Raw genomic sequence first — 23,140 nt, forward strand, 5'->3', positions numbered from 1 at the left:
AGGTCTTTCGTTTTAAAATTCAATACATTATCAATTACCTTCGTATTCACACATTTTTAGAATGCTAATCGTCTCAACATTATTTCTAAAAGTTAGTATGCTATAATTTTCCTACTCCTTCAGTCAATAAGTGTTACAACTAAATTTTAGATATTTACGTTTATTTGACAGAAGATTAAAAGACACAAGAATACAAATAATATAAAGTGTATGGAAAGATAAATTCTTTTTTTCTGAACCAATTCGTTGGTTACAAACGTCCGCAATTTAGGTAAAATACCGTAGAGCGACGATCGGAAATATTCGATTCCGAATTTTTCGTTTCTCTTCTTACAGAATGCCTAACGAAAACGCGCCAGTGTGCGGGTGCGGAGTTGTGGTGGATCTGCCAAAATCACGGAATGGCGCCCTGTCCTCGAGGAAGCTCACGATCAGAATACCAAAGTCGAAGGGCGGCAAGTCGGACGGGCGGGCTGCCAAGAAACAACAAGACGACGCCCGTGGGAAGAGCAGAAGTTCCGAAACAGGAAGCTGCAGCTCGGTGACAGAACAAGCAAGACCGGTTACGAAAAGTAGCAAACACGAGAAGCGATTGAATCACTCGAGGAGGACCCGAAGCGCAGACAGAGCGGAGTCCCACTACACTTACATAGGTTGGTGCAAGCCAAAATTTCTAATTTCATCAATCAGTAATCTAATTTAATCAATTTATGGAACCACTCTCGAACTATGCGTCTCCTCGACACAGTTTTTTTGTATAATTCCTACACGATTTATTTGTTCACGTATGGATCCGTGACAGTCTCGCAATTTCAAGATCGTTTTTTTCGTTTGTATTTTCGAGGTTTTCTGGCCAAATCTTTACGTCTCGCTTTCAATTTTTATAACGTAAATTTTAATGAATGTTTTATGAAATTTAGATCGTAGAATTTGTTTCGACGGTTTAGAGCGTTCGTACGTGAATTTATGATTGTTTCAAAGTTTTCAAGATTCAACGTTGAAGAACGTTACCGTTGTTCTGAATGGAACAAGCCATTGTACCTACAATTTGACACTACAATGATCAAACTCACTGATGCGATGAATTTCAAATTTCACAATTGTTTCATAATTGTTGAAAAGATACAGATATTTTTTGTAAGAATCACGCTCCGCACAATTCCGCGCAATTTTCAGAACGTTCCGCGTATAAATTTGAATGAATATTTCGCGAAATTTAAATCGTAGAATCTAGAACGACTTTCGGGTTTCAAGCTTTTCAATACGAACGTATTAATCCGCGAGTTTTCGCGGAAAAGTGATTTCTCTCCCCGTTTCTCTCTCGCTTCTACCTGAAAATCTCGTTAGGAAAATTCGTCGGAAAAATATTTTCATTCTAATTGCGTGTTTCGCAGAGTGGAATATTTCTTTTCTTTTTGTCAAAATGGGAATCGTCTCTGAGTCACGCGATAGTGAGAAACATTTCTGACATTCGACACCAACGATCGACGATCGTCTGACACGATACTCTTTTCTTCTTTCAAACGTGAAATTCTTTTCTCTGTGTTCTTTTTTTTCTTCTTCTTCTTCTTTTCTTTTTAATCGTTTGACGTTTCGTTGCAGACTCTGGCTCGAGCATACTCGGCGGCGGGATTCGAGAGAACACTATACCAGAGGCGCTGTACGCCACCATTCCAGACACGCCGAACGCGAGCGCCAACGAAACCGGAAATAGTCAATTAAACGCGCAAAGTAGATCGCAACCCGTTTACGCCATTCCTTCTATGGTGTCGCCGCCGCCCACCTATGACGTGGCGATCTCGAAAACGTGGCAGGTAAGTGATTATTATCAGTCTCCCTCCCCGTAGGAAATGGATTTTCTCTAACAGGGGAAACACGACCAACGTGATTATGCTTTTTTTAAGAGGGCAGGATAGTGTGACGGGTCTAAAAATTACGTATACTTTGGAGTGAAAGAAACCTACATGTCTGATTGACATGAGCTTTTGTGGTGAACTATAAGAAGCAACATTAGAAGAGGAAACAATTATTTCAAATATTTATTTCGAACTACTATTTAAAACAAAACGAAAAGAATCGATTTTTTGAAAATTTCACACTGTCTTGACCCCTTAACGAAGTTCCTCGTGAATAACAACTGTTTCGTTCTCCGATAAATTTGCGTTCGTTTAAACGCAAAACACCGTGCCTCCTTTTTTTTTTTTTTTGCGTTTCACAGTTACGTTGCCACTGGTAAATTAATCTGTATCAGAAAACTCTGGACACGTTAGAGCTCATGTGTGGAACAGGTGAAATTAAACTCGGCTCGACCGTATACATTCCTTTTGTTCCTTGCGTTACTGAAAATAATTTTTCACCGAAATAAAATAACAGAGAGTGCATTTATAAGTCACGAAGTTGAATGATCGTAGTTCAATGAACGTTGTTCTATAATAATTCAACGTTTGAAAATTTGGATGAGAAGGTGGACAGAGAGACGGCCTTGAAGGAGAAAATTTGCAAATGAGCATTAGAAAAGGCGAGCACGCGGGTTAATCGAATTCGAAAATCAATCGAAGTGCAAAATTTGGAAGATTTGGTCGCAAAAGTTTTGGATAGAAGCGGAGTATTTAATATTTCGTCTGTAACTCTATAATAATATATTATATACACGATGATTGTTGAATTACTCGATTTATTCGCTACGATTTAATATTGATTATTAAATATTCATTCGTACGAAGTCGCCAGTAACGAATGTCACCGCCAAGTCCTTTGTCACTCGAGCCATTCGACATTACAGGGTATATTGTCGTCGAAGCTCCATTGTTAGGCAAATAAATCATGCATTTCTCAAATAAAATGCCGGATAAACGAAAGCCTTCGTTGTTAATCAAATTCCAAACAACGAAACAATGCTCGGTCCGTTTACTCGCGTGTTCATTGTCCCGAAATTCAGATCTTAACGATACTTCGTCGAAAGCACGTGTATATTTTAATTTTCATCAAAATGGTTGTCACCAGTTGTGTTCGATGACGCTGTCGCCGTGAAGGAACGCAACACGAAGGTTCGAAATTGCCAACCGAACGGATGTATCGACGACACGACGATGAAATTAGAAACCGCCTTGCATTCACCTGCAATTTAAGGAGGTATTCTAGTGTGAACTTTTGAAAAAATCGATTTCTTTTTGCATGTTCTTAAAGGACATAGTTTCAAAAATAAATTTCTATAACCTTACAAGTGAACTTCTAAAATTAACGAAGTTATGGTTGTTTGAAGGACCAGCGTCATTGTTACCGCAATACTAAACTTTGAAGATAATTTTCTGGAAACTACGTTTTTCAAAACGGTATCCATGATATCTCAAAATCTACTTGACCAATTGACTCAAAATTTTAAGTACGCGTTTAGTACATGTGTGACTATAGCCCCTATCAGACTCAACCAAAAAATTTTATTTTTTATATTTTTTTAGGCTTCCGAAGTTTAACAAAAACATGCAAAAATCGATAATCGAATAAACTTCAAAGTATCGCCACTTTTTTAATTACCGACTTTTTCTTTCGTTTTGGTACCTGCTATAGCCAAACTTGTACTAATTGAGGAACATTCACGTTTTTTTATTTCCGACAAGCAGAATGGTCGGAATCATGTACACCGTGGGACGACCTTTTTTAAAAGCGACCATGTTTGAGAGTATGCAGTGCCACTAATTTCAACTGTTTTTGTCCCAAAAAATTTTAAAACGTCGTCGAAATACGTACAAATAAACTTTGCCAATTTGACTGCAAAAGGTATAATAGTTTCTTTGCAGAAAAATTACTTAACAAAGTTAAAAGAACATGCACTTCACGCTAGAATATCCCCTTAACTGTTGAGTAGTAACGACGCGCTCTAGTCAGACAATGGGCACAGAATCGCCACAGTAGACCGCAAAGTAGTAAAACTCGCTGCTGGTCAGACACGTATCTGCAATCGACCGCTCGATTCCTCCCTTAAATCCCCGTTAACACTAGAACTACCATAGCGGCCAAAATGACCGATTTATAATTTTTTTAGAGTAATTTTGTGGATTTACAATGTTACATTTTTTTAGAAATTCGAGTGGCTTTTGTAAAATATACGAATAAAAGTTCGTGTTCATTATCGTATTATAAATCTTTTCCTACTCCTTGCATTCTAATTTCTTCGACTTAATTTTTATACTTTAGTTCTTGATAGTTCCAGTGTTAAATGCGCGTTCGAGTTGTCAATTAGACATCGGAGAGGAGAACCGAGCTGAGGAAATTTCATTTTCTTCACGGAAGGAAGGGAATGTCTTCTATTTCTTTTCTTTTCTCTTCTCTCTCAGCGTGTCGTTTAATCGACGATCAACGAAATTCAAGAAAACCAGGCCATCGTTCTCGACGGAGGCTCGGCGTACAGTTCGGGAATTAAAACAACCGCAGGTGCAATCCGTAAAATCGATGCTCCGGCTATCTCGAAGCCGCCCTAATTCCTCGATGATTGCAACCGAATATATATGTATACAAATGTTCATATATATATTTTAAATAATCTCTCGATTCGTCCGCCCTTCGCAATCATTCATCTGTTATTAAAAAAAGGAATTCGAGGCTGGAACGAGCCTGGTGATTTACGTTTCCGTCGGATTCGAGAACGAGCTTCGAATCGGAAAGGCACGAATTTGAATTTCGCTCGGAGATGGTGTGTGACTGGTCGGTGCGCGAGTAATCCAGCGGCGGGATGAAATTAATGCTTGAATATTCAAAACGCCCGATCCACTCTGCTGGCTCGAGTCTTGTTTACTGAATATTCGATTATTCGAATAATCAGCCGTCTCGGCTCGTTTTCAACGAGAGCGAAGCTGGACTCCACGAACGGTCGGAGGGGAAGATGGTCGCTCGAATTCTCGGTAGATCGCTCACTCCGTTACGTTCTTTAAAATACTAGGACTACCAAAAATGATCAATATTTTAATCTCTGATGGCGTGACAGTGTGTTTTTGAAGATTTAAATAATTTTTTCTAAAATAACGGGGATCATATCGTTTCATTCAGATTCAATAAACATTGCCATCTAGTGACGATAATTTTGTACAGTATCAACAAAACGACATTTATAAATTTACTTTATTTTTTGAAATTCGATGTCTCCGATGGGAATCTTGTGCTTTGATCAATAATTTTAGTGTTAAAGTAGCAGGAAGAGAGAAAGGGGGAGAGGGAGGGAAGGAGGGGGGAGGGGGTGGAAGGAACAAAAGAGGCAAAGGCAAATTCTTCGAGCTGCTCCTCGACTGGAGGACCGTTCAGCTTTCTGGCCAGCCATTTCGACCGCATAGTTCCGCGGCGCCGGGCGATACATAAATTTTCGTGCCACGTCGCGGCCACCCACCGCGAAAAAACACCGCCACCCTCGATGGCGACCCACTTGAAAGTCTCGGTAACGACGCCAGGACACTTGGAGTCCTCCCGAGCCCGTTGCCACACTGTCCTTAGTTGCCATTTTATCGATTCGACTTCCTTCCCCCCCCCCCCTCTCTCTCTTCCTTTGTTTTGCATCCACCGAATTAATCGGATAACTCGGAAATCGAATTCGTGGATTTGCAATTTTTGTGATTTGGAGCAAGGAAGTATTTCCGAGTAGAAGAAGGTCGTAGGAATGGCACGTGTATTTTTTGGGAAATGAAGTAGAATTAACTTTGTTGAATCTGTGTAACCATCAATGTTATCAATATTATTAAATACATGGGATATTATTAATCAACAGTTCTGTCTGTGATTTTTAATAATTCGTTCTATGATTGGTGAGAAGTGAAACAGTATTCACTTCGTCGAAGTTGATCTATGTAACCTTACATCATCAATGTTAATATTTTAAATACATGCAATATTGCTGTATACACAATATCGTTCATCAATAATTCTATCAATAATTCTGTTTATGATTTTTAAAAAGTAAAGTAGAATAATTTTACTTTATGTAACTTTATGTCACCATGTGTTATCAATGTTATTGAATACATGCAACATTGCTATATATATAATATTATCAATCAATAATTCTGTCAATAATATCGTTCTATGATTCTTGATAAATGAAGTAGAATTAACTACGTTGGAGTTGATCTGCGTAACCTTACGTCGTCAACGTTATCAACATAACCAAATACATACAATAATGTTGTCCAATATTATCAAATATATACAATATTATTGTCGCATCGTATAAATGTAAAACTGAGATTATCAGACTTTTCTTACGAATCGAGGAATTATTTGTTTTAGTATGTTTATATGGAGTAGCGTCGTGGTTGGTGAGAACGAGAATCAAATTCACGAAGGAAGCAACCTGGCTGAGTTGCAACCTTGGCAGAATAAATACGTCAATGAGCAACAGTCTTACATCTCGAGCAACTGCACCCGTGTTCGTTGAACAACAAATTGACGAGGGAATTAACATTCGCAAAATGAATTGCAAATTAATCCCGTACTTTCGAGCGTAAAATTCTAGGGTGCCAACTCGGCTGCACGAGTTTCTTGTTAACTCTTTGAAGTTTCTTCTGTAAAGTTAAATACTAGAATTCTCGGAACACGTTTCTTGCTACGAAGCAAAATAATAACAACATCCACATCGACCTCCTTCAATGATCCTTACCACCGCCTTATTCTTACTCATTACTCGTTTCAAATAACGAAACTGTGTGAATAACGTATCACCATTGTCGGTGGTTGTAATTACAGCTCGACTATGTTTCAGTGGAATCTGCCATCTTCCCTCGCCTTTTAATTCCTCGCGACAGAGATTTAGCTAATTACACGGAAACAATACGAATAATTAACGACAAACTGTCTCTCGTCACTGCATCATTAACGAATATAATCGCCGCTGGATTACAACGGAACAGAAGTCTGAAATCGAAATCACGATGAATTCGAAGGGTTTAAGCTTCCTGTTTTATTTGGCAACTGAATTCGAAACTCGCGACGATTGTTTATAAATTTATGGAGACAGGGGACAGTGTTCGACAACAGGAAGGAGTGGACGACCAAATTAGACAAATAGAAAAAAACTTAAATACATACGTCTCATTTTCTAATAACTTCCACTTGTCTGTCTTTCCCGGGCAAATTTGCCTTTGTAATAAATTTTTAACACTGTAAAGAGACTTTGTACGGACACCCTGTATTACAGGTAAAAAGAAACCAATGTGGCTTTGATCGGTTTCAGACCGGTTTGCCACCCACTTACGAGGAGTACCTGTGCCACAAATACGCCATGATATCGCGATCGCACACGCCACCCCCGCCGTGGTCGGACTCATCGACGACGACGACGACGACGACGCCCACAGCGCAGAACGTTCACGTGCGTCGCGAGCTGCTGGCCAGCCAGCCGGAGCTCAGAGAGTATCTGGCGCAGTTGTCGCTTTCTCAGAACAACGAGAGGTCGATCGGTCATCACCACCATCATCAAGGGACCGTTCTCAGAGACAGTAGCTACCTATCGAACCAGCAAATCTCGAGGGAGCAAGTGAGGACGCAACAACGCGCGCGAGCTATGCCTCCCAGGTGAGTTTCCCGGATGTGTGCCTCGTGCACGACGGCCGGGAAGGAAGTCGGGACAAATAATTCAGACGCTCGTTTCCGTGGACGACCACGTGTCTCGACGACACCCTTGGGCATCGTACCGGGTGAATTTGATTCGAGTAGAAATCGCCGGACGCGGCGCTTTCTCCCTCGGTTAACGCGAATCGAATTCACCTTTCGGCTCGCGGCGAGGTTGATTTACGTTCACGCGTGATTCCGCGACCTCTTTGTCTGTAACGTTTTCGCGCGTTACAGAAAATTCGAGGACGTCGCTGTGGTTTTACACGACTTTTCTTCCGTTTAATGGAAATAGTGATTTTTGTATGAATTCAAATCTTTGCGACGGAACTGAATTATTTGCTCGCGAATAAACGTTTATAAAGGAAATAAATAGAACTTTGACATAGAAATTGAAATGTATAGAAATTTGTTTCTTTGACAAGTATAAACATTTCACGTTTCCAAGTTTCGTAAAATTACAATTTTAATGTTATTCATAATTTTATCAATTATTTATATATTATTTGGTTATTATTACTTGTAACATTGTATATAATGTTGTTTATAATTTTAATGTTATTTCGTTAACTTTGCAAGCAGTTGCAAATGCAAATACGACATTATTTGCATGCGGATCGTTGGAAGATAAAGTGTTAATTGCTCATCAAATTCTTTTCCCATTTAAAAGCAACTTAAAAGGAGTTTGAAAGGAGGGTGCTAGTTTAATCTCGAATTAATCTCGCAACGCGGGGTGCAAGTTATAACGTTGTTCCTCGAACTTCGTCTTTCCGAAGTTATTCAATTACCTCTTCGATCCAGTGCTTTACAAAAAAAAAAAAAAGGAAAAAAAGAAAAAAGAATCAACCAAATCTTGAATTCCCTCTTGCTCGTTGTCCTAAATAGACCCGTCGAGCACGTTACCAGAGTGAACATGATACACGTGTGCAATGAAATCCCAAAGCAATGAGGAGAACACGTAAGATCCTCGTTAACGGAGCTTGCAACACGCGAAGACACAATTGCGAACGAGAGGATATTTTAGAGAGCACGAATCTAAAATACGATCGTCAGTTTCTCTGGACTGTTTAATTTCTTTTCTCGATACGAAAGAATTCAGTAAATTTACTGTAGAGAAACACGTAATTAATCGGTAATTTCCGATTTTATGACTGATTATCTGATCATTCGGTTTGAATTGCTGAATTATTACAGGATTAAAATTATTGAGGGATTCGATTAACTCGAATTAAGGAATTAACGAAAGGTGAATTTGGAAAAGGTCAATTTAGATTCAGGACTCGTCCCGAAATTCTGTCAATCCACTTCGAACTAAAGTATTTTTTTTTTTTCTTCTCTCGAAACAGATAACACTCTTTTGCAATACTTTTTACGCAGATTCTACAATATTCTGATACAATACTTTAACAATATAGTATACGATTGTATATAATTGCATTATTAGAATATTGTAATAATTATATAATATATTAATTGTATTATACAGTATACAGGGTGATTCACTTGCATGCTTTTATGCGTTTAATGAAAAATTGTTTAATACAAAAGTTGTATGATATTTTTCCTTAAACGCGTAACTTAAAAATTATTTCAGTATATACCTGTATATACAATATATTGTACAATAATAATTATAATAATTAGTTAGAATACTCTAATAATACAATATATTGTATATTGTTCTCAAATTATTGTACATGAGACAATTACAATAATTTCCATAATATTATTTAATTTTCTAATTATTATATATAATACAATATTTAGATATATAATACAAAAATAATAGTAAACTCTAACAGATATATAATACAAAAATAATAGAATATTCTAATAATACAATATATATTGTATATTGTTCTCGAATTATTGTATATGAGACAATTACAATAATTTCCATAATATTATCTTATTTTTCTAATTATTATATATAATACAATATTTAGATATATAATACAAAAATAATAGTAAACTCTAACAGATATATAATACAAAAATAATAGAATATTCTAATAATACAATATATTGTATATTGTTCTCAAATTATTGTATATGATACAATTACAATAATTTCCATAATATTATCTTATTTTTCTAATTATTATATATAATACAATATTTAGATATATAATAGAAAAATAATAGTAAACTCTAATAGATATATAATACAAAAATAATAGAGTACTCTAATAATACAATATATTGTATATTGTTCTCTAATTATTGTATATGATACAATTACAATGATTTCCATAATATTATCTTATTTTTCTAATTATTATATATAATACAATATTTAGATATATAATAGAAAAATAATAGAGTACTCTAATAATACAATATATTGTATATTGTTCTCTAATTATTGTATATGATACAATTACAATAATTTCCATAATATTATCTTACATTTCTATTTTTTCCATACTATTATTTTATTTCTTTATTTTTTCTATATTCATCAGCACCGAATGGATCAACACTAGAATTATCAAAATGGTCAAAATATACACGACCAATTTATAACTTCTCAAAGTACAATTCTGCAGATTTACCACATTATATATATTTCCCAGTGATTTGAATAATTTTTATAAAATACACGAATAGAGGTTTGTGCTCTTCGTTTTATTATAAACTTTGCTCCCTATGTTTTCTTCCATAAAGTCTTTATGCTTCAATCGTCAGTAGTACCAGTTAAGTTGCGAAATATCTCTCGTAAGATTTACTCGTTCGTGAATCTCATCTTCAGACGACACTTTTCCTCGACTCTATTTCGAAAGTAACTGACGCCTCACGCCTCACATTTCAGATCGCAGAGCGAGAGCCGCGTGCAGCAGCAGAGAATCGCGACGATGTACGAGGACGGGGCGTTCTGCATGGAGACGACCGCGCTGCAGTCGGCGTTCGAGAACGGGATAGCATTGTGCAGTTTGATGTAAGCCCGGCCGATAGAGCGATGACGGTCGAGAAAGCGATGACGCGGGACGGGGTCGAGCACAATTCCCAAAAATCGCTCGTATCCCGAAGAAAAGAAAGAAAACAAAAAACCGAAGACAACACTGTCTCTCTGTTCGCGACCGTTCGAAGAGAAGAATTGCAACGAAAGCCCGTCAAAGTTCCGGGCGACAAAAATCTCTCGATCGACTTCGGTACGATCGTGTCCACCGATCTTCCTCCTCTTTCTTTCTTTCTTTGTTCTCTCCCTCTTTCTGCTTCCACCTTCCTTCGATCGCGTCCGGACGGAATTAGAAACGTGAACAGTTCCGAACTGGCCGCCGTGAAACGGCCGATAATTAAGCGTATCTTCGAAGAGGAGACGAAACGTCTTCGATGGAGCACGAGCACGTCGATGGGGACGAGAGGGGTTTCGAAAGTTCGCACGGGCGTTCGGAATTTTTTTCAAGTCTGGCCGGCAACTTCGCAGACACAAGCCGGAAGTCGCCCTGGGGATCCAGCAAGTACTTTCCTTCCAACTCTCTATCTCTCTCTCTCTCTCTCTCTCTCTCTCTCGAGTTCTCGAGCTCTCGCGGTGGGAAAACTTTCCGAGAAACCGCGGCCATTGCGACGCGAGCACTGTCATCTCCGCGTGAGGAACGCTCTGGAAATGATCGAGTCTAATCTCTGTCGGGAATGTTTGAACGTCTCCACGTTCGAACAGACGCCGGTGTCTGCAAGAGACGCGGAGGACGCTGAGCGACTCCGCGTCCATTCGTGCAAATAGCCAGGTGTATATATTAGGTTTTAAAAGGCTCGTAAGTTCTGTCGTTCCTTTTACGGCTCGAGATTATGATTTCTGAAACGGTTTTCGTTTAGAATTCCAGTGAAAATCGTCCGTCTCTCGTTTCCGCTGCTTGGTGTCATGTCGATCTCACGCAATGATAAAGAGAATTAATATCTAAAGAAGAATTAATGAAAGACCTAATACTAAAAAAACTACTAAACTACTATTAATAAAAGAATTAATAGTATGTATGTATATATTTATTTTAGCCTCTTTGGCCTTGAAATTGACTTTGGTTTTTACATTGCTTTCTCTTAACACTGCACGTTGTACATTTTCATATAAATTAACTTTGATTTTTACATACATCTCTTAACACTGCACATTTTCACATTGTATTTATCATAAATTTCTACATGTAATACATTTGTTAACTTACTTTGCTTTACTCTATACCTATATTTATCTTAACTATGCTTAACTATTCTTTTATCTATTTAAATATCTTAATCTGATTCATTTTATTTCATGTTCTTTTGTTTATTTTGTTGCTCTCTAAAGAACTAGTACTAAAAAAAATTACTAAAATATTAAAAGAACTAATACCAAACAAGAATTAAGAATTAAAAAAGAATTAAAGAGAGAACTAATATTAAAAAGGAATTTGCAAACTCTTACTCTACTAAAGATAAGTGAAATATCTGCTTTCTAAATTTGAGTTTAAAACCCATATAAATCCTACTCTCATGTGTAGGTGTTCATTTTTTTATTTTCTTTAGTTTTGTTATGTATCATTTGTTTTGGATATGTGATATTCGTTTGTTACAATTTACGTTCAAAATTGTAAGTATCCATACACAAGTATCTTTAAAACAAGCATGACGCTGAATAATGACGCTCTATAGATAAATTTTTAATTTTCCTGCTATTTTTTTGGAGTCTGATGACTTGATCTAAGCGAATATCTTACAGACATATCTTTTTGGTTGAACATATTCAAAATTATAAGGCAAAATTACAGCCTGTCAAGTGCTTATAAAACGAATATTACAATAACACGATCGAATAACTCAATACGTGGGAAACAACAAATGTTTATCTTTTACTACAAAATAATATAACATTTCATAAGAAAAATGTGTCAAATTGACGCAAGAGACGGACAATGTTAATCAATGAATTCATTTCATTTCTGGAATTTTACCAATATTTTCATTGAGAATATCGACGATAAAAAAAGAACGACAGAACTTATGACACTCGTAAACTATACTCTGTCGTGGATCGTTCTATCGTTCACATGTTAGTTACGTGCCAAAGGATGGCGCGAGTCGAAGAATTCCAGGGCTCAGTACACGTACGAATGACAATTCCATTCGTTACTCACGGATCGTAAGTACGATGAGACGTTTAAGCTCTCTACTCGTATAATCTGACCGATTGTTTTGATTGTAAACGAGATATTTCGTCATTGCCTTTGTCTTTCCTGGCTGGTCCAGGCACTGCACGCGCCTAACCAAAACCTGGGAAAAAGAAAGAATACGTTTCGCTCTCTGTGTCTTCTCAACAGCAGCCAGACTTGTGGACTTTTTTGCACGATCGAGCTAATATTAGTGCAATTACAAGCTACCGACGTTGAGGCAATATCCAATAGTTAATAATAGAATATTATTTGTAATACAATCATACAATAATGTAATATTATTAACGTCAGAATTTCAAAAAATTTTACAAGGATACACGGATCGGAATTGGGGTGAATTTTTCGTGAAATATGTGGACGAAAGTTTAATCGATTCGATTATACACCTGTCAGAGTAATGAAAGCTGAAACAATTATATCAGAATGATGAAAATAATTTTTTATAATAATTCGACTCGTTTGAAATATTTTAACGATGTCGTGCAACAGAAACGTGTCGATGGAAGCTCGCCTTTCTTACTGGACTATACATTTTTTTCACATACGTCATTTTAAATTTCGCGTATGTTTGATAACGTTTGTAACGATTGATTTTATTAACCTCTTGCGCTGGAATAACATGCCACGCACGTCGAGAAAATTTTTTGTCCGAAAATTGCAATGTTCTCTCAGTTTTAAGTATATTTAAATATAATCCAGGCAAAACAAATAATAAATTTATAATAATAAATATTTATTATATATAATATATGATAATAATAAATAATATTTATCATATATAAAGTTATAATAATTTAAAATTTATAATAATAATATTACTTATTAATAATTTCTATCCAGTGATATCATACCAGCGAGTTCAAAAGGAATTATTGTATACGGTTTGGTCACTCGTTATGGTCCGCAATCAGTCCGCCAGCGCAACTGGTTAAACTAGCGAAATTTTCACTCAGTCGCATCTCGTCTAAGCACTCATTAAACTGCGAAACTACGAAAATTCTCTCTTCCGGCAACTTGTAACTTATCAGTTCACTAACAGTACCGATCTACTAAAATTATCGTGCAAGAAAGCCTCCGGTCTTGCCAACCTTCTCGTTCTTTTCTATCGTCTCTCGTAAGTGTGTAGAAATCGTTGCTAGGAACGAACGTACGTAACGTAGGTATATTCGATTAGAAGCGAACGACTTGGGCGTGATGATCCTCTGATAGGCCTAAATCACACAGGCAGGTAGAGATCGTTTGTTCTTTCGTTTCGACACGGCCGATATCTCGAATAGAAAGTTCTATTTTTTCTACAGCTTTTGCGCGTGCACGATGTATTCTGATTTCTAGGGCGAGTACGGGTACGTATACACCTAGATTTGTACAAACGTTGCATGTAATTCGAACGGTACTAGCCATTCAGCTGTTGGATTACCTAATGTTTGCATTTACCTGCGCGACGTGGTATCGCCGACGCGCGAATGCACACGGCTTGCGTCTAATCGTTTATGTAAATGGGCTTATAATTTCGCGTTTAGGTATTTATAGACATAGCTGTAAATGGACGATGTGGACTTTTGCACAGAGGGCAAGGATTCATCGTGGCAGTTACGTCGTTTATCATCGTGATAATTTCAATCAGCTCACGTTAACCCCAGTTTGAAAACCAATTTTCTTTTTTCTCCTCTTTGTTTTTTTGAAATCGTAAAACTTAAAATTTAAAACTTTGAAGTATTTTATTCCGGTTCAATATTAATATCTTATATCTAATTAATGACACTGCGTTTACGCGACTTTCACGCGCGCAATATCGATCTTTTCCGATGGGTTGAAACTGGGATTCTAAATTTAATGTTGTAATTCAACATTCTCTGCGAGGACGGAATTATTTTCGAAAAAGTACAAAGTTTTCAAGCCTCTTGTCGGTCTACGAGGAAATCCGCGATCGTCGAGGCTCAACAGGTCTTCGACGATCGCTTCGAAACGGAATTCAAGTTCGTGCTCGTTTTATCAATGAACGAATCACCGAGGCAAACAAATTGTGTTCGCTGCACGCTAAAATTCGTTCCTCTCGTTTCTGCTCTTATAAAGATAATTGAGAGCTACGAGCGTGCGGAGGTCGATGACCTTCGATCGAGTAATGTTAAACATTAAGTTGTGTAATAAGTTTGATGAAAATTACATAATAACTGCGTAATTCGTTCTTTTTTACATTATCGCGCAATCACGAGCACGAACGAAACTGTAGTGATTTCTGCTGTATCACAGCATAAACAATTCATGACGCATCGAACTTTTGCCATCAAACGCAATTGCATTGATAATACTTGTCACATCGTTGTTCGTTGTTTCTAGACGTTTCGCGAAACATAATGTGCCACTAAATTGCACAAGGCCTGAGTGTAAATTTGTTTCTTTTTTTTTCTTTTTAATAAACGTTATAATAGGTCGTCGTAGCTGTCGCATCGATTCAAACTATGAGTGTTTAACGAGCGAAAAAAAAAACCGGAAGAAACCAGAGAATATTACAAATTTCCATAGAAAATGGAGAAACGTGTTGGTCTTTTCTGTTCTGTTGTACAGCTCTTATAAACATGTATTCGTAAAACATAGAAGGTTAATAATTATCTAACTGTTAATAATTATTCTGTTGTACAGCTCTCATAAACATGTATTCGTAAAACATAGAAGGTTAATAATTATCTAACGCGTCTCTGTTCGAACCTCGTCAGTAGTTACGCAATCGCCGCTGTAAGCTAAAGTTCTTTCTACGATCTTAGTTTCGCGTTTTGTTGTCACGATCCTGCAACAATATTCGAGCGTTTCATCAGATGTGAATTGTACACATGTAAGAGTCAGATTCAAAAGCGCGCGTCGACTGAATTTTTCACGGAACGACGAAATTGTCTGTTCGTGGAGGGTAACGTGTAATTTGATACTAGAATTGCCGACAAACAAATTGAGACAAGAAATTTCTATCAAAGACATCGAAGCGAAAGGAGTAGTAAAACTTTGTGATGTGACGGTGTGAAACAAATTTTTTATTTAGTAGATTTTACGAAAGATCGTTCAAATTTTTCATAATAATTTCGTTGTTTTACATTTTTGAAATTACAGATTGGTCGTTTTAACCATCTTGGTAGTTCTAGTGTTAATTACATGCAACACGTGTAATGGCAGACTGGCAACTTCATCATCGTAACGGGATGCCGACTTAATCAATCATTCGTATGCATTTACGTCACACGAAAAGAGACGTTATGTGTCACGGTGCTTTCTGGCGCTCTGTACCGTGTCACGTTGCTCCTTTCCACGAGACAACTGCACTCTGCGTTACACGAATTTTCACGCTGAAGCTCGAAATCCCACTCATAATCTCTGTGCCGTTTCGTAGCTTACGAACAACTCTTGATTTGATTCTTCGTTTCAGTCTGCATTAATGTTTAATTTTGCTCATTAATCGTTGAATATTAACAACGATTCGCATACAATGACTCGTGAGTGAGTGACGGCACTTTGATTTGATTAATGATGAATTAATACAGTTAGAAACATTGTATGTAAATTCAGCGAATTACGAATTTAATTTATGTATCGATGAGTAATGTATTTATCGGTTGAAAGTTACAAGTTTAATTGTGTCACGATAACTCCGTCGTACGACGTGACAATTACAAAGGGTAAAAGAATACATTTCTGAGCGACGGTGTGGGTGGCGTGAAAATGAAAGAATTTTCTTTTTCATTTAAAGTTGAAGCACGTCTGAAGAATAGTTGGAAAACTCACTTACGCGGCGTAAAGGTCAAAGGTTACGAGAGTGGTCGATACTTTCTGGAGTTTTCTCACGTCCCAACTTCAACTATTACACACACACACACACACACACACACACACACACACACTTTTTTCGTAAATTTTCCGAAACAACTCGTAACCCATCCATCGATCGAGAACGCGTAATATCAATTAAACGACTCGTATTTGCTTTATTTTTCCAAACAGCCAGTGAATGACTCGTTTCTTTGTGTACTCGCAGCGTCCATCAATCGAACGTACACTCGATACAGATAGTGTCACGGTATCAATTAAACGACTCAATTAAAGACTCTCTCGAGAGGGATTTTTTCTACGCGAGTCACACCCTCGTTGAAAGCAGGAAACGAGGGGCTGCACCTCGACTAATCACCCTCGCCGACGGTAATCTTGACACACTCACCGCGTGAATAGTTGTAACAAATAAAATCGTGTAAAGTTCTTGGGCGAGCCGAACGTCGACTCACCGTATATTAGACGATAGGGAGAGATCTCTCTGCAATTAAGCATCAACGACGTCGCTAGAAACTTAGACGGGGGATCTCGGGATCTACGAACCTAGATCTAACGCTTGTCCTAAACGGCACACAAAGCAGAAAGTAGCGTGTAAAAATTAAAAGTCGGTGTGCTGCGGCGCGAACGAAACGAGAGAGAAGGGAGCGTATGCGTTGCGATGTGAACATGTGTATGTTAGACGTTGATTCGCGTCGACACGTCTACTTTTACCGTAGTTAACAACATCGTTCCGACATACTCGGTGTAATTAAAATAGAGTTCTAAGAGTCCCCCTCCCCCCCACCCCTTCGAGTGCGTGCACACTCTGTTATTCGTAACGAAAAACGTCCCGCTTCGGGTCGTGTAATTGTAAGTGTAATTGTAAATATGTATTTCGTGAGAATAGCACGCCCGGATCCTCCGGAGACGTCGTCCTTGAACTTGCGACAGTCCTCCTTTGCTTAACTCACGTTTCGTTCGAGGATCCATGGTACGATTGATTATCGGGACCTTGTTGCACAACTCGAACGATATTATAGACGGCGAATGTTTACGCAGCACTCGCAATTTAGTATTGAAACGAAGCAAAATTCTGCCATTAAGAGAATTACGAATTCGCGCAAACGTCCGGTGAAGTGAAATTGTCGCGCAAAGAGGGGATGAAAAGTTCGACGACAGCGTTCCGTGGATCTCGTGGCAAGCATAATTGAACTGGACGATCACGTTAAGAACACGTAAAATGTTACTCGTTACTGTATATAATTATTATACCATAGCCCCGTGAGTATTTAGCGTGTGTACACTTGCGAGTTGCAAAGCGACTTCGAACGACCTTTCAAAAATCTGTATTTTACTGTATCGAGACTCAAAGCGAGTGGCTAAAATGCGCTTACCTTCGCGGTTTATCTCTGTGGACGATGACACAAGTTTAGAGGTGATCACTGATCGTGATTCTTTTCTCGCGGCGAATCTGTTTCTGTCTAGTTATACTTAAATGATTGTCAATCGCTTAACGCGTGTGTTCTTGATACGAGTAGATATGCGAACATGGTTGATAGGTACGTCTATCGTTTGGTAGTCATCATTTGATTCTTTACTCGCTTTTATCGTATTGATATAAATAGACGTGTGGACATGCTTGATAGATACGTCTATTTTTTGGTAGTCATCATTTCGTTCTTTATTCGCTTTTATCGTGTTAACGTTATAATTAGACTGCTTGAGTGTTTATGCAAGAATATATATACAAAATATATTTGCAAAGTACATAATATTTATAATATGATAAATATTATATTGGTGTTTATGTACATAATATTTATAATATGATAAATATTATATTGCTGTTTGACAGATTTCCACTTTTAATTTCCTGTGTTCCTTTAGGTCAAAATATACAAACACCCGCAGTCTAATTACAATTTAAATACCCAGAGAAAGATTCGCGCGTTGTTTCCATTTCTTATCAGCCACGTGTACTTTGTACAAGACTTTCATAATTATTTTAGCTCGACCACCACCAAACCAATAACTTCTCATTGGAAAGAAATTTAATAAAATTGGAAAGCCACCTGCAAAGGGAAGGACCTGCGCGTTAAGCGGATTGAACACACACCTGTTAATCCTTTTTCTACTCAAACGACGAATTACTCGCAAACGATGTTCAACAGCTTCCTCGCTCGGGATCGATAACACATCATCAATTCGTTTTAGGAGAAGAATATCTCAGTTGATAAACGATTCGTATTCGTACACGTACACGTGTAGTCGATGTTATGACACTCCTACGGGCGCATGATGAACTCTGACTTTTCGAGACGGATCGATGTGTGCCGCGCGATCGCTGCGAATTATACCACGAAATCTCTCCAGTGATCCACGCTGTGTATCCAATCGATCGTAGTTATTTCAGAAATAACGAGGCGTCGCCGGCACTCGGGCAATTAATTATTCATCCCCCTAATCGGGACAAGTTCCGAAAATCGTGAACCGTTTCGTATTTCGGTGGAATCGATATATACGACGAAAACGAGATTCAACGTCGTTTCGTCAAATCACCGATGCCGTTAACCTCTTGCGCTGTTGTCCTAAATTTTTTGTCCCAAATTGCAACATTTTCTCGGTTTTTAAGTACATTTAGGTAAAACAAACGACAAGTTCATTGCTTCTTGATCATTTCTATCCAGTGATATCGTACCGACGAGTTCAAAAGAGAAAGAGAGCAACGAATGATTGTATACGGGTTCGGTCACTCGTTATGGTCCGCGCAACCAGTTGCCAGCGCAATGTGTTAAACGGACGCGGATGAACGTTTGGATTTATCGCGTCCGTACAGGTCGCTCGAGGAATCGACGAGTTTGCGTTCGATTTTCCAGAGAGTCGGAGGAATTCTCTCTCTCTCTCTCTCTTTTCCAGCGAATCAAACGAATTCTCTTTGGATTTTCTAGCAAATCGAACTCCTCTTCGATTTCCTAGCGAATCGAAGGAACACGCGTTCGCGTCCTTAGTGCGACGAAGGGAGAGAAAAGAAAAAAAAAAAAAAGAAAATAATGCAGTCAGCGTAGACTTAGTAATTCGTGGTGCTTCTCCTGTTCAAACGATCTAATGTTAGCTGAACATTAACCTCGTCGAATTTCACGCGCGTGACTCTCCTGCGCGCTGCCGAGAGCGTTCCGCAGCGACCGTGAAAACAGTATCATCCACTTTCGAGTTGCCTCCTCCGATAAAAACACGGAAGAGCCCTGACTTCCGGCACTCGCCTAAGACTAAACAGAGGCGCGCAGCTGGCGAGGCACTCGATAACAAGCGTACCGAGAACAATCGCTTCGAATGGTATAATTAATTCTGCTACGTTCTTTGGATCGTTCTCTGGCAAATCTGTAGTTGAAATCCAGTTGTCGAGAGGCTTTTTAATCGTTAATTGCTGACGTCTGTATTCTTTCGTTCACTGTCGTATCTCGATTAATTGTTTATCTTGGAAGAATTATAAATTAATTTGTTTGATAATATGTCACTTAAAATTCTTGAAAATGAAACTCTACAACGATATAAATAATAATAGAGAAAGTGAATTTAAATTAAAGACCGAGGAGTTATTTTTCATTTAAAAATCACTGTTTTTAAAAATATAGGTGAAATTAATTACGTTTAGATTAAAAATTAAGTCTGAAATTTATTGATAAAATTAATTACGCAAGATTAAGGATTGAGTTTGAAAGAATCCTTGAAATTCGCACGAAAGCTATCGTGGAAAATACCTTAGTTACAATTACTTTATATTTCAGTAATCAGCGAAACGAACAAAATTGAAATTTCGCACGTGATAGTTAAAGTCCAAATCTTTCATACTTTTGAGATCGAGAACCTTTGCCACACTTGGAAAGAAACGAAGAAATTCGAAGATCGTAGCAGAGTTAATGTCGACAGCGAAGGAGACTCACCACTTCCGATGATACATGTACGTCTAAGCGCACACAGTCTATCGTTCACGCGATAAGAAGATAATAAATGTAAAGGAAGGAATAATAAATGTAACAATGATGCGTCGAACGGGATTTATTTCTCGGGGCATCGTCGCTTCCGGTATAGTTATTAACCGCCGGGAGTGAGAGGGGGGAAATGGAACCCAGGACTGCCAAAGAGCGCGAAACTTCTAAAATGCATAGGTTCTCTAGCACGAGATTCATTCGTGTCAATTTTGCGTGATTCAACCATCGTTCGAACGAGAAAGCTCGCGTCATATCGTGTGTGTGCATGTGTGTATGGAATCGTTTTGTCAATTTGCCGAGAGGGGATGATACGTGAAGCTTCGCTTGTCGGTGAATAACGTGTAATAAATTAATTATCTTGTTTATTCGTCTCGAAGGTGAATGTTGCACGAACAGATGAAAAGTTGTTTACGATTCTTTTAAAGTAGAGCTAAAACAATTGGCGAAACAATTTTTAATCTTGAATTTGGTTGGTGTACGTGATACGTATGTCGTTTCTCCGAAGTTTTAAATTTACAATCGACGTTGATTACAATTGTTGATTATATTAAGAAGGGGAAACACATTTGTGTAGGTTTGTTATTATAACAAAGAAGTCAAAACCTTAGTATCGACAGGATATGAACTTGGTACCTGAAGAAAACCGAAGGCTTTATTCTTTTACTCTATTTTACTATATTTATGATATATAAAATCGCAAAAGTCAATATTAATTTTGTCAGTTACGAATGTAATTATATTGCAAAGACAAAAAATTTGAACTTAGTGATATTGAAACGTTTGGGAATGAGAGAAAAAAGAAATTGCACCGTTTCAAGAAACATCAAGTTCCAAAACTGGCAATTTTTACAATGGTAAAAAATGGTAAAAAATTATTTTCGTCGAACGTGCAATGCTTCGAGGAAACAAAACGCAGATAAAATTTTACTTGTAGAAACCGCGGTAGCTCGCACACACCAACCTCGTAAAATGGCGCACGGTTCTAGACGTGCCGTTCCGTTGTAACAGTGTTTCCAATTTAATCAATAAACCGCAAGCGAAGACGAAGCGAGAGAGATGGTTCGACGGGAATACGAGCCAAAAAAAGCGAAAAAAATGGACAGCTGTTTCGATGGACAGGTGTTTCCATACAGAGAGCGCGAGATGAAAGACGTAGCGTTGTAAATTAGAAGTAAGCGACGAAACGAAGAAGAAGAGAAAAAAAAAAAAAAAAGGAAAGAAAAGAGAGAACAGAATCTACGATGGTATCTAGTAGACGCATTATATTCCGATATAGAAATATTTTTCTCATCGTGGTGTGTATATCTCCTACTAATTTTCGTGAATGTTGATCTATCTCCTGCCGTCGTGCACGAAATGACACATGATCGATACTCGATGGTGGAAAAATGCTGGCGGAGGGGAAAGAAAGCGCAACGTTCGTGAGTAACGAGAAACTTGATATCATAACATTCTGTCGGTACCGCGACTTTAGTTCGAACGAGGAACTAAAAAAAAAAAAAAAAAGGAAAAAAAAATGAAAAAAAAAAAACAAAAGCTGAACCGCTATGTCGTATTGTATGTTGTGTATATTAATGAATGTTTAGAGGACCAAGAAATATAATGTACCGATGTAACGCGTATCGTTTATTTCCCTGTTGTCCCTGTTTCATGCACCCCGCGTTTAGCGGAAATAAATTAGCCGCTCGTATAAATTTGCAGCTAATTGGCACGCACGGCGGCCAAGAAGAAGAATGTTTGAAAATCAGAGGCCGAGAGTAGTCCTTTATTTTTATATTTACACTGTTTTTGTTCCTCGTGTCGATTGGCGAATCGGTGAAACAGAGAGAAGTTTGAAGGACAAATGGCACGAGATAATCAATGATTCTATAAAATTAGATTATAAAGAAGAGTCTATTATACGTACAATAATATCACATAGAGGAATAGTTGCTATTGTAACTAAATAAATCAGTGAAAATATAAATAAAAGTCTAAAAATTCATTCGTTTGTTACTGGTTGAACCCTTCAGCGTGTACACGTTGACGAGAGAAACCGGAATTTTGATAAAATTTCTATTTCTTTGTGCATTGTCTAGTATTACTATTAATACTTTATTTGCAACAATTAAATTAACTTAATATCCAAATGTTATTTGGAATTTTTAATGATTTATTTGTAAGAATTAAACTCCATAGCTCGTTATTTAACAATTTTAACTATTTGTAATTATATGCGGGATTATTTCAAGAACAAATGAAATTAATATGAAGGGCTTGAAAGTTGCTATGGTATTTATATATTTACATTCTATTTACAATTGGTACGAGGATGGAGAGAAGATGTAAGGATTGGTAAAAGGAAATTGGTGAGGAAAGGTTGTGCGTTTTGTCTCAGAATCGCTGCCTAGGCTCATCAGTGGGGGCTGATGGCCCCTTATACCCCAAACCTAACCCAAACGCTTGTTATAATTACTAGTTAGGCTGGGCGGTCACCCATCCTAGCGGTGTTCCGCACTCTTGTTTGCTTAACATCGAAAATTGCTAGACTTCGACGTTCGAGGGACTATAGGTCGTTACAAATACAACAATGTAAATATAACTGAAGAATAAATAAGTATTATTCACAAAATATATTTATGTTAA

General features: G+C 37.7%; 1 protein-coding gene across 1 annotated transcript; it reads left to right on the forward strand.

Annotated features, from left to right (window-relative positions):
- The first annotated feature begins 337 nt into the window (after positions 1-337).
- Positions 338-11,530, forward strand: LOC122530043. The gene is made up of 4 exons (XM_043656673.1): positions 338-653; positions 1,603-1,814; positions 7,214-7,554; positions 10,403-11,530. Exons 1-4 carry the CDS (start codon positions 338-340, stop codon positions 10,530-10,532), a joined length of 999 nt encoding a protein of 332 aa, XP_043512608.1. The 3' UTR covers positions 10,533-11,530.
- Positions 11,531-23,140: the final 11,610 nt, after the last annotated feature.

This window comes from Frieseomelitta varia, unplaced genomic scaffold (genome assembly GCF_011392965.1).
Source record: "Frieseomelitta varia isolate USP_RPSP 00005682 unplaced genomic scaffold, Fvar_1.2 scaffold_323, whole genome shotgun sequence".
Classification (NCBI taxonomy): Eukaryota; Metazoa; Arthropoda; class Insecta; order Hymenoptera; family Apidae; genus Frieseomelitta; species Frieseomelitta varia.

What these genes read in the sequence shown, in the direction of transcription:
- LOC122530043 (XM_043656673.1), top strand. Translation starts at nt 338, where the DNA reads ATGCCTAACGAAAACGCGCCAGTGTGCGGGTGCGGAGTTGTGGTGGAT. An exon ending in GTCCCACTACACTTACATAG is followed by an intron (nt 654 to 1,602) that starts GTTGGTGCAAGC and finishes GTTTCGTTGCAG; the next exon opens with ACTCTGGCTCGAGCATACTC. An exon ending in CGATCTCGAAAACGTGGCAG is followed by an intron (nt 1,815 to 7,213) that starts GTAAGTGATTAT and finishes GATCGGTTTCAG; the next exon opens with ACCGGTTTGCCACCCACTTA.